At 56.5% G+C, this 13,891-nt stretch overlaps 5 protein-coding genes and 1 non-coding gene across 6 annotated transcripts; 3 read left to right on the forward strand and 3 right to left on the reverse strand.

Annotated features, from left to right (window-relative positions):
• Window positions 1-9: 9 nt before the first annotated feature.
• Window positions 10-1,231, reverse strand: MYCTH_2078128 (uncharacterized protein). The gene is made up of 2 exons (XM_003661816.1): window positions 711-1,231; window positions 10-651 (listed from the first exon to the last, which is right to left on the reverse strand). The coding sequence occupies exons 1-2, from the start codon at window positions 1,117-1,119 to the stop codon at window positions 380-382; spliced, it is 681 nt and encodes a 226-aa protein (XP_003661864.1). The 5' UTR covers window positions 1,120-1,231; the 3' UTR covers window positions 10-379.
• A 1,461-nt stretch (window positions 1,232-2,692) lies between these two features.
• MYCTH_2301726 (uncharacterized protein) lies at window positions 2,693-4,517 on the forward strand. Its single transcript, XM_003661817.1, has 3 exons — window positions 2,693-3,241; window positions 3,328-3,502; window positions 3,573-4,517. The coding sequence occupies exons 1-3, from the start codon at window positions 2,956-2,958 to the stop codon at window positions 4,423-4,425; spliced, it is 1,314 nt and encodes a 437-aa protein (XP_003661865.1). The 5' UTR covers window positions 2,693-2,955; the 3' UTR covers window positions 4,426-4,517.
• A 612-nt stretch (window positions 4,518-5,129) lies between these two features.
• Window positions 5,130-6,674, reverse strand: MYCTH_2301729 (uncharacterized protein). The gene is made up of 2 exons (XM_003661818.1): window positions 6,093-6,674; window positions 5,130-6,025 (listed from the first exon to the last, which is right to left on the reverse strand). The coding sequence occupies exons 1-2, from the start codon at window positions 6,550-6,552 to the stop codon at window positions 5,187-5,189; spliced, it is 1,299 nt and encodes a 432-aa protein (XP_003661866.1). The 5' UTR covers window positions 6,553-6,674; the 3' UTR covers window positions 5,130-5,186.
• Window positions 6,675-8,926: 2,252 nt separating this feature from the next.
• On the forward strand, window positions 8,927-10,068 carry MYCTH_2301730 (uncharacterized protein). The gene has a single exon (XM_003661819.1). The coding sequence runs from the start codon at window positions 9,144-9,146 to the stop codon at window positions 9,981-9,983; it is 840 nt and encodes a 279-aa protein (XP_003661867.1). The 5' UTR covers window positions 8,927-9,143; the 3' UTR covers window positions 9,984-10,068.
• A 702-nt stretch (window positions 10,069-10,770) lies between these two features.
• On the forward strand, window positions 10,771-10,873 carry MYCTH_t62. Its single transcript has one exon. It is a non-coding gene; the product is annotated as a tRNA-Met (tRNA).
• Window positions 10,874-11,007: 134 nt separating this feature from the next.
• On the reverse strand, window positions 11,008-13,457 carry MYCTH_2301732 (uncharacterized protein). Its single transcript, XM_003661820.1, has 4 exons — window positions 12,866-13,457; window positions 12,473-12,792; window positions 11,642-12,319; window positions 11,008-11,556 (listed from the first exon to the last, which is right to left on the reverse strand). The coding sequence occupies exons 1-4, from the start codon at window positions 12,959-12,961 to the stop codon at window positions 11,220-11,222; spliced, it is 1,431 nt and encodes a 476-aa protein (XP_003661868.1). The 5' UTR covers window positions 12,962-13,457; the 3' UTR covers window positions 11,008-11,219.
• Between the last annotated feature and the right edge of the window lie 434 nt (window positions 13,458-13,891).

Genomic DNA, 13,891 nt, shown 5'->3' on the forward strand with positions numbered 1-13,891 from the left:
GAGGTTTTTATCAGAATAAACGTGAGCAAGCGCCTCTGTCGATTGGGTGCTAGCGCGTCGCTGCCTGCCTGCTGAGATCACTAGGTGCGTTAAGGCCAGGCAGACGGTGGGGCGCACAGACCCGTGAATAACGGAGCGAACCCTCAAACCATCGCCACTTCATTCGCGAAAGCCAAAGACTCAAATGATTCACTGCAGAGAGTACCATCCCCCAGAGTGATGTGCGAATGTGCAAATGTGCAAGAGGACTTGGGCCGTGAGATACCCGTTGTCAGAGGGGCAACACAAAACCCTAGTTCCTCACGCAGCCAACACACTACCACCGGGAGCCTTGAGGTTTCCTAGAACGGCCAGCTCCCCGGGATATCCATGAACTCGTCTACTTCGTTTCGCTCTTCCGGGCAAGTAGCTGCCTCGCTACCTGTGCAGTAGCCTCGACGATCAGCTCGTGCTCGTGAGAATGTATTCTCTCCTCGAGCTGATGCAGATCCTCGCCCTCACGGCATTCGATCTCTCTGACCAGAATCGGCTCACCCCGGTCGACCTTGTCGATGACATAGTGCACCATGATGCCTGTCCTGTTGTTTTCCAGCTTGCCCGCCTTGAAGTCGTTAAAAGCCCGCTCAATCGCCCCAGCGCCATCGTATTTCCCTCGAGGCTTCGTTAGCGAGGAGAAGTAAACCAGTAAGGGAACGGGCTCGGTTGTCTACCTGGTAGCGCGGGGTGAAGGTTGATAATTTTGATGCCCGCCGCATCAAGGGGATCGAGAAAGTGCTTCCCAAACACGTACATCCAACCGGCCAGGACCACAAGGTCTGGCTTGATATCACTCTGCAACAGCTTCTCTGCTAAGGCAGCGTCATATCTATCCCTTGATTCCTGTATCTTCAAGGGGTCTTTCTCCCCCTTGGCCTGGAAACCGTGGGAGATCAGGTTGAAGTACTCCCAGGGGATGCCTGCCTGATCCGCTCGCGTCGTCGCATATGCTTTTGCTCGATTCACATAGAGGTGGATAATCTTTGAATTTGGAATCCGGCCGGCGGAAACGGCGTCGATGAGGGCCTGGAAATTCGAGCCATTCCCACTGGCCATCACCACGATGCGACAGGGGTCCGCCATGGCGCACTGTGCGTAGGGGATAGGATATAAACTTGCTGAGCCTCCTCCTAATCACGCTGTGGGGCGTAGTGGCGGGTCGAACTCCGGATGTCAAATTAAGGCTGTCGGCTGCCACTTCAATACCAAGCGGCGGCGTCTTAGCTGAGCTGGTGAGAGCTTCCCTCGGCTTCGCCTTCGTCATGATGCGCCAATTTGGCACGCACAGAAAATGTTTCCCAGTGGAGACGCATGCATAAGGGTTAGGGTTGAATGTGATTTCCGACATCGGCCAGCATCACAGGGTAGTTCAATTACGGACTACACCTCCAAAGATGGCGGGCACCTCGGTTCAGAAATAGTACGTCCTGATATGGGACAAGAGAAGCATGTACACGTATCTTTCGGATGGAAAAGAGAAACCTTTGGGAGAGGTGATTCCAGTTGTTCAGCGTGATAAGTTGGCCCAGTACGAATGACAACTTCAGTAGCGTAGGATTCTTGGTCTGTTTCTGTTCTTTCGCATTCCTTTCTCTATCAAAGGTAAGCAACGACGTTTTCTGCTTGCCATCTCCACCGAGAGGCGAAGAGACTGGCAACGCATCAGCCGTGGTCGTCCCTTGGCAGTGCGGGGAGTTTGGGTTGTCCGCGACGGCGGGCCACTAAGTGGGCGACAGGCAGTTCTTGCAGAAAATTGGGCGTCCAGAGCCAACATTTCCAAAACAGAAACGTCACTCAGGTGTACGGATTACAAATATAGAACTGTGTAGTCCGTACTTGATAAGATTACACGGACAGATACAGCGTTCGCTACTCCGTACACTACTTACTAATAAGGGAGAGAGTACTGCAGGAAGCCTCGTTGCTACAGGGAATGATTAGGCAACCACCCGAACGTGCATGAATGCTGGCCTGACGTTTGGGCTGGGCAACCCGCTGACTCTTGATTGGTCGCTATCCCCACTTCTCGGGCCGCAATTGGCCCAAGCCCGCCGTGCCATCTATTTTTGCTCGGAAGAGGGGGTATCTGTCGATGCTCCACGAGCTCAGCTTTTGAGTTGCCTGGAGTCCCAGGATGCATGCAAAATGGAGATGGGTTCAACCCAAGGCCCACTCAACGTTACACTCCACACGATCAGTGGGTCGGTAGCACGTAGGGCTTCGGTTTTCGGCGCGTGAGGAGGGCTGTAACGCGAGTTTACCACAATAACATGATTAAACGTCCCGTGCCGTAAGAAAAACGCATACCTATTCCGCATATATGTCAACTCTACAGTAAATACTGGTCACTGGTTAGTATACAACAGTTTGGCGAGCTATGGCCACCGCTTTTCCGACCCTTGAGGCTCTCTTGCTGACGGCAGAGCGCCGGGTTGGGGGGGGGGGGGGAGGGCTAGTATGCTGGAGAGGCCAAGCCTCCTTGACCAAGCCAATCCCATTCGCTCGGCGGCCAGGCGCAAGCAGGGGACGCCTTTAGGATTTAGCGTACTGTATGTACGGATCCGTACACTTGTACAGACCCTTGCAACCGAACCCCTGATCTGAGCATCAGCTAGCTCGTTAGTTACACTACACTCGCCCCGAGGGGATGTGCTTCCCGAGGGTGGGTTGGTGGGTGACCCTGCCCCAAGCAGCTCTGCTCTGTTCCGTTGCATTGGTCGCCTGTCCGAAATTTCGCGGAAACATTTTCTTGCTGCTCCCACGTTTCCCCTCTTCGCGTCAACAACCACCGACAACACCTCGACTCCGGTCGCGGAAACCGGTCCCAGCGCCAAAACTCTCACACCGACGATAGCGCCCACATCGGTCTTCTTGTCCGCTCCGTAAGAAGCCGGTGCGCGCGAGAGACCAGCGACCGTCATGCGGTCGCACTTTTGGATTCTGGCCGCGTCGGGCCGTTTGGTGTGCGCAGACTTGGGTTTCGGGCAGAAGCTCGAGTACCACGCGGGAGATGTGGCCAGTCTTTTACCGAGGGAAACAAGGGCGTCGGGTCCTGATGGCGTGAACGGCTGGACGCCGCGACCGACCGAGGCTCCCCCGACAGAGCTGGTGCGGAGGAGACAGGAGTGGGCGAACCTGAAGAGGCAGGATTCTTCAAACACCTGGATCAATGACAAGACATGCGGATGGTTGGCCAATGCCGAGTGTGAGTCGCGCTTTTTTTAAATTTTTTTTTATTTATCTACCGAGTGTCGATGTCATGTCCCAACGCCCGCTAACAGCGCCTGGCAGCCGAACCTTTTGTTTGTGCTTCGGATTACACTTGCGCGACGAACTCGGACAATGTTGTCGACTGCACGTCCTCCGGGGACGAGAACCCGTTCTCCACCTTTTTTACGGTATGCTTCGACTATTCAGCGTACAAAAACGGGTTATGCGACAAGTTTGTTCCAAAGACCGGGTGCTGGTGAGTGCTTGAACCGGCGGTTGTTCGCCATGGTAAAGCTTCCGGGCTTCTCTCTAACAGTCCGGACCAGCATGACCGAGTCTATTGGGGAATGCATCACGTACGTGTGGCCGGGCTCAACAGAGAGGTCCATGTATCGTTGCTACAGCGAGCGGAAGATCGTCACCATGCTGGAGACACCCTCCGGCCTGGAGACCTCTACCAGCACGACTTCCACGTCCAGCACGAGCTCCGAGACTTCGCAAACCGAGGAGGCCAGCACGACCGCCACCGATGATGAGGCGAACGAGACCGAGACAAGCACGCCCTCTTCCCGTCCCAAGGAGGGCAGCAACAACACGGGCGCGATCGTCGGCGGGGTCGTCGGCGGAGTGGCGGGCATAGCCCTGATCGCCGGCGCCATCGCCTTCTTCATCATCCGGTCGCGCAAGAACGCGGCGAACGGCAACATTGGCGGAGGCACCGCCGACTACAGCGCTGTCGCGCCCAACGACACCGCGTACCACCCGGGCAGTCCCATGCCGCCGTCGGTGGCGGGGTACCCGCAGATGTCCCAGGCCGGCTACTACAACCCGAACGCCATGGGCAACAACAACAACAACAACAACCTCAATCTACCCGACACCCCTTACCTGTCCAGCACGACGCCGCCTCCCGTCTCGACCGGGTACAACACCAACTCGTACTACGATCCCCCCAAGGACGCGGCCGATCAGCAGCATCATCAGCAGCCCGGTTACGCTCCTTACTCCGGCGCGCCCACACCGCCTCAGGGACAGGGGCTGTATCCCGGTGCCGGTGGGGGGTACCCGCAGCACGGGCAGTACCCGCAGCAGGTGTCGGAGCTGGACACGTCAAACGCGCCGATGGGACAGCAATCCAACCCCGCCGAAATGGCGGGCGACACGCCCGCGCGGCACTGAGCTCTGGCCCCTCCCCATGTGTGGCGAGGTCCCTTGGATTCCTTTTATGACGGAGTAGGAGGTGGTGCTTAAAACGGGCGTCAGACAGGGCCCTGGGTTGAGGCGCGTTATGGACCGTAATGTCTATCCTTGTTTGTGGGTCCCGAGCGAGCGTTTACATTCTGTACACAGATACCTTTTTTGTCACAATTTTGTCTCTTTCAGGTACTGGGTGGGGATATTGAGGAATCCGTGCGCATGGGGGATATGCGCTCCGATATCAGGCATGCCAAGCTTTGGACGACTTAATGAGAAGATGCTTGTGGCCTTGTTTCGTTTCGCTGTCGACCCGTGATACCTGATCCTGTTCCTCATCTGTCGCTGCTTGGGAGAGGTCTCTAGATTGGAAACGGCGCTGTTAGCGAGCTGAATGGCCTGGGCTTTCCATTCGCATGTATGTATGTATGTGTCGAACCAATGCTCTGAGAACTCCTCGGCCCCTCGAACGGTGAAATCACGGGCTTATCGTGGCGGAGCGCAGCCTCTTCCCGGAGTTGAATCCTCTCATCACAGATTTTTATCTTTTGCTTGATCGATCCTCGACATGAAGCGCTGTGAACGTTCTAGACGAAGTTAAAACCACCGCGGCCGTCATACCCGTCAACAAATGAATCCCAGTATATATACGTATGCAACCCCACTTGGTTGCGCTTCCCACTCTTTTTTTTTTTTTTTGTGCATGCGGAAACTTCGACCCCGGTCCAGCGCCACTCCCCAGAACTTCATCTCTTCAGATACTCCAGATTCACCGGCGTCAACGGCTCCCCGCCCCTCAAGACGGCCAGGATGTTCCTCATGCTCAGCTCCTCGAAGCCGGCGTGCGTCTCGACCGTGCCGCCGGCGTTGTGGCAGGTGAGCATGACCCTGCCCGGGCCCGGCAATCTGTCGTCGATGCCGTCTCCCGCCGGGCGGGGCAGGCGTGTGGCCATCTCGACGAGCCGGGGGTTCACGCGCGGCTCGCGGGCGTGGACGTCGAGTGCGGCGGCGCTGACGAGGCCCGACTCGAGCGCATCGGCGAGCGCGTCCTCGTCGACGAGGGAGCCGCGGGCGACGTTGACGAAGCGCGCGCCGCGGCGGAAGCGAGCCAGCGCCGAGGCCGTGATGAGGGGCTTCCCGTCGGGCGAGGCGGGAGTGGCGAGCACGATGCAGTCGGAGGATTGGAGGAGGGAGTCGAGGGTCGGGTGGAAGGTCGCGTTGAGCGAGGCCTCGAGGGCGGGCGATTTGCGGACCAGGTCGTGGTAGGCAATGCGCATGCCGAAGGCCGGGTTGCCGAGCTTGGCGGCGATCTGCTGCCCGATGTTGCCGAAGCCGATGATACCGAGGACGTGGCCGCGCGGGTTATGACTCGCGGCGGTCGCACGGGCGTGGCAGGTTTGGAAGGCTTCCCGCGCGCGGGCGTCGGCGTCGGCGTCGGAGAGGTCGGCAGATGAGGAGGTCAGGGGCGGGAACGTGGCGGCTGTCATGCACCACGGGAGATGGCGGAAGGTGGAGATCACCATGGCCACGGCGAAGTCGGCGACAGCTTCCGCGGCGGCCAGACCGGAGTTGCAGTATATGATGCCTGTGTAAGTAGTGTCAGCGGACTTGTGTGTACTGGCGGGTAGTCAAGAAGCAACGGGAGGAAGCACCTTTCTCGCCCAACAGCTTAGTATCGGCCCAGTCGAAACCGGCACCGGCGCTGGCAAAAACCTTTACCGTGTCCGGCAACAGGTCAATGAGTTCCGCATCCCATCGGCCCATCTCGCCGCCGGTGCCCCAGAAGGGCCGGAAAATGGCACTGAAGTCGCCCCAACGGCGCTCCTTTAGGGCCCGTATGAACTCGCCACGCTCACGCTCAGCAGCGGTGGGGCGTATTACTTCAAACGCATCGCTGAACTCTGCATACGTCTTTGGGTTATACTTGATCGGGTCACCAATATGGAGAACAATGGGCCGTCTCGGAGCGGCGGCGCCCGCGAGCGTTGAAGTTCTGGACGGGTTCGCGTTCAAGAAGTCGCCTGGAACAGGTGGCGCGGGAGACGATGAGCGTGGTGTCGAAGCCGGCACAGGAGTGCTTGCAGGCATCGGGGTGTTGTTCGGCTCAGCCATGGTGGTGAGCTCTACCCTATCGGGCCGTGCTATCGCAGGCAACGAGTCGCCGGGAACGAAGGTGCAGTTACTGTCTGGTGCTCGCCTTCCACAAGCTTAGGTGGGAAACTAGGGGCTATGCTCTGATCGAAAACAATAGACCCGCCCTGAAGGTGTGTTCGTGGTCGTCACTGCTATAGTAAACTGAAAAATATGGAAGCGACGGCGGGCAGGGGGGGAGTGTCGCAATGTGTTCGGTGCCCCGCTACGGTTGCCGCGATAAGCTGCGAGGGCAGTTGACGTGGAGTGCCAGCCCGTGGGCTGGGCCGATTGCGGCGAGCCTTGTTTTGTGCTGGCCCAGCCATCGTGCTCTCGAGGAAAGAGCGGTCACGGTGGGCTGAGGATCCCTATCGGTTTCAACAACTCGTCGTACAGGAGGAGAAGTCCGGGGAAACGGACCTCTCAGACGTTCGTCTTCTGATCAACAAGCGTTGATGCGGGGCTGCGAGGACCCCACAATTCACCCCTTCAAAGCTTCCAAGAACAAACCGTCGACCCGCTCTGACAGCTTCTGCCCGGGCTCGGTCGCCTCACCAAACTTTAAGAGTGAGCCTGAGGTCTCTAAAACATGCCTGCACTTACAGTAACCCCTTGTGTGCATCGGTCAATCGGCTTGTAAGAAATATAATTACCACTGAGCTACTACGTACTACAGCCGATTTAGGCGTAGGACTAGGAATCTCCCAGTAATGCCAGATTCTTTCCTACCTCTGCATAAACCTAGTTATCAAGGCCTCGAGGATTTCAATCATGTAATGCGACAATCGCGGGCGTTGTGCAGCAAGTTCTGGGAATCTCCAAGCGTTGCAACGCCGGGTCCCAACAGAGGTAGCTAATGGCGTAAATACTGGAGTGAGTGTCGGCTCAGTTGAATAACAATTTAGGATCTGTATAGATATATGGGGTAATAATTGTAGTACATACAAACAAGGCGAACCAGCTTCTAATTAAGCTTCGATATAATTTAAGGCTTCATCTTGGCGGCACAACCTTATACTTCAAAATAATTGTATATACATATATTCATATACTTCTTATGTTACAGTATTTGACTGTCTGTGGGTCGAATCTGACCGACCCACCAACAGGGATGACGAGCCAGGGTCAACATGTATTTAGACAGCTTCTCTGAGTGCCTCTGGCACTTAGAACAATCAACGCTTTTATCACCTACTTCTGCAGACCGTAACAGTTGGTCCAGGAGTGCCGCCCACGGCGCGAATACCGCTGTGGTGTCGTACCCTTGCAGCCTTTCTGAGCTGTACTGATTGCAGCCACCGAGCTGTAGCATCTTATCGTTGTCTTTTACTACTCTGATTCAGGGTGAAGTCGCTACGTTACACGGGAGGAACTCTGGGCCTTCCTACACTAATTAATTAGGGAACTTAGCCCTAGGGTTTCAAAAGGAAGGTACTTCCATGCGAGCGAGCAGCAGCAATTGCTCCGAAGCAGTTGCTTGCACGTGTGACCCAACTTCGAGTTATGAGGAACGGATTCCGCTACACGCCGAGGCTCAGGCAACTTATCTCTTTGCTGCTTCATGCTCGATCACCTCATATTAACTTACTCTGTACTGCATTGAGAACAAGAAAAGGCTCCGTATGGTGGATAACCTGCGTTTGCACATTATGTTGCTAGCCGGCATGGACTGTCCTTCGGTGATTGCTATTAGACATGCCTCTTGTCCGCCCCGAACGTTGCAGGGACATTGTCCCTAACAGACGCCGCCAGAATGGAGAATCGGGTGACGTAACGAGCTGCAACCAATTCGCGGTCCATATCCGCATATCCGCACATCCGCACCGACTGAGTACAACGCCATCATTGGTCACCTCGTTTCACGATCGCCCCGACAGTTTGCAGACGTAGCCAGGTTTAATTCGGCCCGGGACTGACATGTCCAAAAAACCCTCGCTGAGACAGGCAATAGAACCGTCCTTATATAATTATTTGTTGGACGATATGATACCCCGCTCCCAACTAATCCTTCGCAGCTCGCGGTATTTGAGAGCATTGGCCCCCGCGGGCCGACAACCTCACATCCTCCCATCCTCCATCAACATGGATCCGACCCTGATCGGAACAAGAGAACACGTCGGAATGTTACGCAGCCAATGAACGAGTAAGGGCCCGGAGGCTTCAACGATGCCCTCCACGCTCGGCTTTTACTCTTGCCCGAATCGCGAGTTGTCGGGGGTAATGCTGCTTAATTCCGGTGAAGGCCGGAGGCAAAGCTGATGTCCCCAGAAGTAGTGGTTCGCACTGGCTTCCGTGGCGCTGCACGTTGGGGACGCCCTTACGCAGTAGTAATTAATCCATAAGGATTGCCGATCTCATCCGTTCGTTCCCTTCGCCGTATCAAAAACACGCGTCCGTCAGGGCCCAGACAGATATAAGGCTGTCAAGCAACTCAGGAGCTGCAGTGCGGAGTACCTAATTCCATCTAATTATCTCCCTGCCATCCCAGCCCCAGCTCACCCGGGCCCTGATTAATTCAATCAGCTACTCTTTCATTCCCCGAAAATAAAACCAGGACATTGAAAGGGCCAACCATGTCGGCTCCGACCAACACCATCTCCTCCTGCTGCCTGCGCGCCTCCCTCTGGGAGGGCACGCCCACCGGCACCGAGACCAAGCTCGCCGGGGTGCCGAACCCGACCTACGTCGCCCGGCCGCCGACCCCGTCCCGCGCCGCGCTCCTGTACGTCCACGACATGCTGGGCTGGACGTTCCCCAACGCGCGGCTGCTGGCCGACGCGTACGCGCGCGAGGCCGGCGTGACCGTCTACGTGCCCGACTTCTTCGGCGGCGAGGTGGTGCCGGCCGAGCCGGTGCTGGCGGGCCGCTTCGACGAGCTCGACGTGGCCGGCTTCGCGGCGCGCAACGCCCGCGAGGTGCGCGAGCCCGAGGTGGTGGCCTTCGCGCGGGCCCTGCGCGCCAGCGGCGAGTACGACTTCGTCGCCGCCGTCGGGTTCTGCTACGGCGGCTGGGCCGTCCTCCGGCTCGGTTCCGCCGAGTTCGCCACCACCGACCCCGCCGGTGCCGGTGCCGGTGCCGGTGCCGGCGAAGACGGACAAGAACGCCGCCCCCTGGTCGACGTCGTCTCGGCCGCCCACCCGTCCTGGCTGGTCGAGAGCGACGTGGAGGGGGTCACGGTGCCCGTGCAGATCCTCGCGACCGAGCACGACCCCGTCTACACGCCCGAGCTCAAGGCCTTCACGTTTTCCACGCTGCAGAAGAAGGGGTTGCCGTTCGACTACCAGCACTTCCCCGGGATCGAGCACGGCGCTCTGGTCAGGGGCAGCGACAAGATCAAGGGCGAGAGAGAGGCCATGGTTAGGGCGAAGAACGCGCTTGTCGCTTGGCTCCGGCAGTGGATTCAGGACCTGTAATTAATCAATCATGGAAGCGAAGCTTCAATGACTAAGTCTCTGAGATGTGTATATATACACATTAAAGAGCGAAGGAAAGAGCTTCGTGTCTATATACTGGCCTAAACCTCCGATATTTATCTCACCGGCCCATGGATGCGACACTCTTGGCTGCCCGCGTTGCTCTTTCGCTACCTATCGCCCGCAATTGAGAAAGCATTTGCCACAAAGGTGTGGCCGGAGCTGCGAGTTTGTTGGTATAGAAATACCCCGATAGGGTCAAGCCTATAATAGCCCATGAAGCGACGCTTCATCCCTACTGCGGGCCTCGACGAGAGGTATGCGAAGCTTATACCACAGTTGGGGTATTTTATTAAAGCCTGGTGGGGGAAGGAACACCTCCTCGTCGGGCACCTGGTGCTGAGCAACTGATTACGAGCCTTGAACCTGTTCGGTGAAGTGTGTATGAATAGTCCGGTAATACGGGACAATACAAGTATAATAAAGCAGCCTGTCCACCGATGATTTGATTCTGTCGCTTTTATTGTTGAGCCTCTCTGGCAAGAGAGGAAATACCTCGGTAGATGCGACCAACAGTCATCGAACGAACCTGTTTATCGGTAGAATACCGATTTCTCTCATCGTATTGTGACGTGTCTTCTGTAGTGTACCGTCAATAATTATCTGATGGGATGGATATAGTAATCCGTACTGTCACTGAAAAGCTCAACAAGAGGCAAGGTAGTAGCTTGGCAGGTGTGACATGAAACCCTATCAAAAGTCATCTATCCCTCAACTCCACAGTAAAGGGAGCTTGGCTCAGTCGGAAGAGCGCAGGTCTCATACATTTGTGTGATTCGGTGACAAGCCGAAATATCCTGAGGTCGTGAGTTCGAGCCTCACAGTTCCCATTACTTTTGGCCCATCCGTCCTGATCGATGACGGGGAGACCACTTTTTGTCATCTCTTTCAACTTCGATATTAGAGACTCCGGCCCTGGAGGCAAACCCTCGGGGCAATTTCCCTGCTTATCAAGACATACGCCCGCGGACATTGGTTTCACACTGAAAGTTGAATACCAAAGATGATCTGTAAATTGATCGAGAGCAGTACTAGGGGGTTATTAACAATCGACGTAGTAAGTAATAATTAATAATGGGAACAGTGGTATAAATCGTGATGGTATCTAACTTAGCGCTTTGCACGGCGCCCAACAATCCCTTCAAATCTTTAATTAACTCTACACACCCGGCTCTATTAGACTGTCTTCTCCGGAATGGCCCCCTTGATGCTATGAAGCGGGCTGCTAGAGGTGCCAGTCCCGGCGCCGTCAATGTGACGAGTGATCTCGACGTAGTCGTAGGCAAACTCGCCGAGCTGGCCGTCATCGAGACCGATGTCCTCCTCCTCGGCACTAACCCGCAGCGACAGGCCAGGGATGAGATTCATGAGGAACAGGATCACGCAGGTCAAGACGAACGAGTAGGCGAACCCAGCAACGCTGTCAGCAATCTGGTAGCCGAGCTGGACCCAGTGGTGATTGACCCAGCCGCCGGGAATCTCGGTGGAGCCATCGAGGTGGGCAATGTAGTCACTTGAGATTCGAGTTAGTTAAAGTTGGGGGAGTTGGGGGGGCAGGGAACGGAGAGAGGGAACGGAGAGAAGGGGTCACCACATACGCAGCAAAGAAAGCCGTGAGGATGTTGCCCACGATGCCGCCCACGGCGTGCTCGGCAAAGATATCGAGCGCGTCGTCGATGCCGATCAGGAACTTGAGCTTGGTGGCAAAGTTGCACACGACGCCGCCGACCACGCCGAAGATGAAGGCCGACCAGGGCGGGACGAAGCCGGAGCCGGGCGTGATGGCGACCAGGCCGGCGATGGCGCCGCTGCAGAAGCCGACCGTGCTCCACTTCCTCTCCAGCCGGTAGTCGAGCAGGCACCAGGTCAGGCCGCCGACGCAGGCGGCGATGTGCGTCACCACGCAGGCCATGACGGCGCGCATGTTGGACGCCAGGGCGCTGCCGCCGTTGAAGCCGAACCAGCCGACCCAGAGGAAGACGGTGCCCAGGACGACGTGGGTGACGTTGTGCGGGCGGTACGGCAGGCCGTTGACCTTGTTGTAGCCGGCGCGCTTGCCGAGCATGAGCGAGTAGGCGAGGGCGGCGGCGCCCGAGCTGATGTGGACCGGGGTGCCGCCGGCGAAGTCGAGGCCGCCCATCTTGAAGGACCAGCCGTTGGCGTTCCAGGTCCAGTACGCGATCGGGTCGTACACGATGGTCGCCCAGATGAAGATGAAAACGATGCAGGGAAGCATGCGGCCGCGATCGGCGGCGGCACCAATGGCGAGGGCGGGTCTTGAGAGAAGGGGTTCTCAAGTTAGCCGTGCTGTTTGATAGATGGCGGCGAAAACAACAATAACGAAAAAAAAAAAAAAAAAAAAAAAAAAAAAAAAAAAAAAAAAAAAAAAAAAAAAACTGTGGGGTGAGGGGGAGAGGGGGGGGACGAACGTGATGGCGGCGAACATGCCCTGGTAGAGGCAGAACAAGATGTCGGGGATCTTGGAGCTGCCGACGCTGGGCTGGCCGAGGACTTTCATCAAGCCGAAGTTGCTGAGGTCTCCGATATAGGCGCTGCCCGTGTGGGAGAAGGTGAGCGAGTAACCCCAGAAGAACCACTGGAATCCAGCGACGGCGATGGATATGAGGGCCAGCCAGATGAGAGCCAGCGCCGACTTGCGGCGTGCGAGACCGCTATAGAAGAACCCGACGCCCGGGACCATGAGGAGGACGAGGGCCGAGCATGTCATGATCCACGCGAAGTCGCCATCCTGGGAGAAGAACAGGTTAGCGAGAGGACTCGGGAATGCCGACCTCCGATGAATCGCGGGGCTTTTTTTTTACCGAGTAGTAGAGGTTGAGATTGTCGGTCAGGGAGTTGCCGCCGGGGTCGGCAACGCCCTCGACGCCCGTATATTCGTCGACGGGCCCGGCTGACATGGCAGTAGCGGGACGAGGTTTTCCGTAAGCGACCCAGCGGAAATGTACTCAATGAAGAAGACCGAGGTCGGCGATCTTTGGGTTCGTCTCGGGAGAAAAGCAGGCAGGAAGCAATTGGAGCCCCGACTTCTTTGGATGGCGAGGAATCGGCAGGGTCAAATAGGCTGCCACCCTCCCGGGATGTTGAGACGGGTCCCAAAGCTCTCCCGGGCTCATCCCCGAGCTTTCCCCAGCTTTGGGCTCTTGCTTCCTTCATCCATGCTGCAGACTGATAAGACCATCAGCCAATATCATCTCCTCGTATGCCATTTCTGAGCACCCTCCTTCTTGGCTGCGGCCCAGGTCGACGAGCTGGGTGGGGCTGCTGATAAGAACAGGACCTGCATTCCCGTTCGCACATTCGCGCATTTACACATTGGGAGTTAACCGAACAGGAACAGTGGGGGTCACGAATGGTATCCCATCATCCCCATCGTTCGTTTGATCTCGAATCTCGGGCCTCCCACTTCCATTCACAGGGCAGTTGTGAAATTTTGCGGAGACTCGACGAGGTGGACTCTATTGTGGCAATTGCAGCATCATGGTTAAGAACAGATTGCGGTACAAAAAGTGTGTGTTGCGTGGTTGGAGCGCAACGCGTCCCGACCGAATTCCACAAGACGTTCTGTAATCCGTAGTCCGTATCCGTACTCTGTAGTGTCCTGTGCTTAAGGCCTGTGTACCAAGTACAGTACAATACAGGATACGATGCAGGATCACAGTAGTAATACAGAAAGTGGGCCTTTGGACGATCATAACCCGCCTCTGAGACTTGGGGTGTGAAACCCAAGAGAGGCATCTGCCATGTGGGAGCCGTCCATTTCAGATCTTTCCAAGTCCATGGGTCCAGTGACATGGGCAAACAATCTGGCGGGGACACTAAAACATTCA

Source organism: Thermothelomyces thermophilus, chromosome 2, assembly GCF_000226095.1.
Source record: "Thermothelomyces thermophilus ATCC 42464 chromosome 2, complete sequence".
NCBI classification, from domain to species: Eukaryota; Fungi; Ascomycota; class Sordariomycetes; order Sordariales; family Chaetomiaceae; genus Thermothelomyces; species Thermothelomyces thermophilus.

Bases quoted from the DNA above. Each gene is read 5' to 3' on its own strand.
- MYCTH_2078128 (XM_003661816.1), bottom strand. From the start codon at position 1,119: ATGGCGGACCCCTGTCGCATCGTGGTGATGGCCAGTGGGAATGGCTCG. The intron at 652-710 runs GTAGACAACCGA...CGAAGCCTCGAG, and splicing joins CCTTCACCCCGCGCTACCAG to GGAAATACGATGGCGCTGGG.
- MYCTH_2301726 (XM_003661817.1), top strand. From the start codon at position 2,956: ATGCGGTCGCACTTTTGGATTCTGGCCGCGTCGGGCCGTTTGGTGTGC. The intron at 3,242-3,327 runs GTGAGTCGCGCT...AGCGCCTGGCAG, and splicing joins ATGGTTGGCCAATGCCGAGT to CCGAACCTTTTGTTTGTGCT. The intron at 3,503-3,572 runs GTGAGTGCTTGA...AGTCCGGACCAG, and splicing joins GTTCCAAAGACCGGGTGCTG to CATGACCGAGTCTATTGGGG.
- MYCTH_2301729 (XM_003661818.1), bottom strand. From the start codon at position 6,552: ATGGCTGAGCCGAACAACACCCCGATGCCTGCAAGCACTCCTGTGCCG. The intron at 6,026-6,092 runs GTGCTTCCTCCC...CTACTTACACAG, and splicing joins TAAGCTGTTGGGCGAGAAAG to GCATCATATACTGCAACTCC.
- MYCTH_2301730 (XM_003661819.1), top strand. From the start codon at position 9,144: ATGTCGGCTCCGACCAACACCATCTCCTCCTGCTGCCTGCGCGCCTCC.
- MYCTH_2301732 (XM_003661820.1), bottom strand. From the start codon at position 12,961: ATGTCAGCCGGGCCCGTCGACGAATATACGGGCGTCGAGGGCGTTGCC. The intron at 12,320-12,472 runs GTTCGTCCCCCC...CCTTCTCTCAAG, and splicing joins GGCATGTTCGCCGCCATCAC to ACCCGCCCTCGCCATTGGTG. The intron at 11,557-11,641 runs GTATGTGGTGAC...TCGAATCTCAAG, and splicing joins CTCACGGCTTTCTTTGCTGC to TGACTACATTGCCCACCTCG.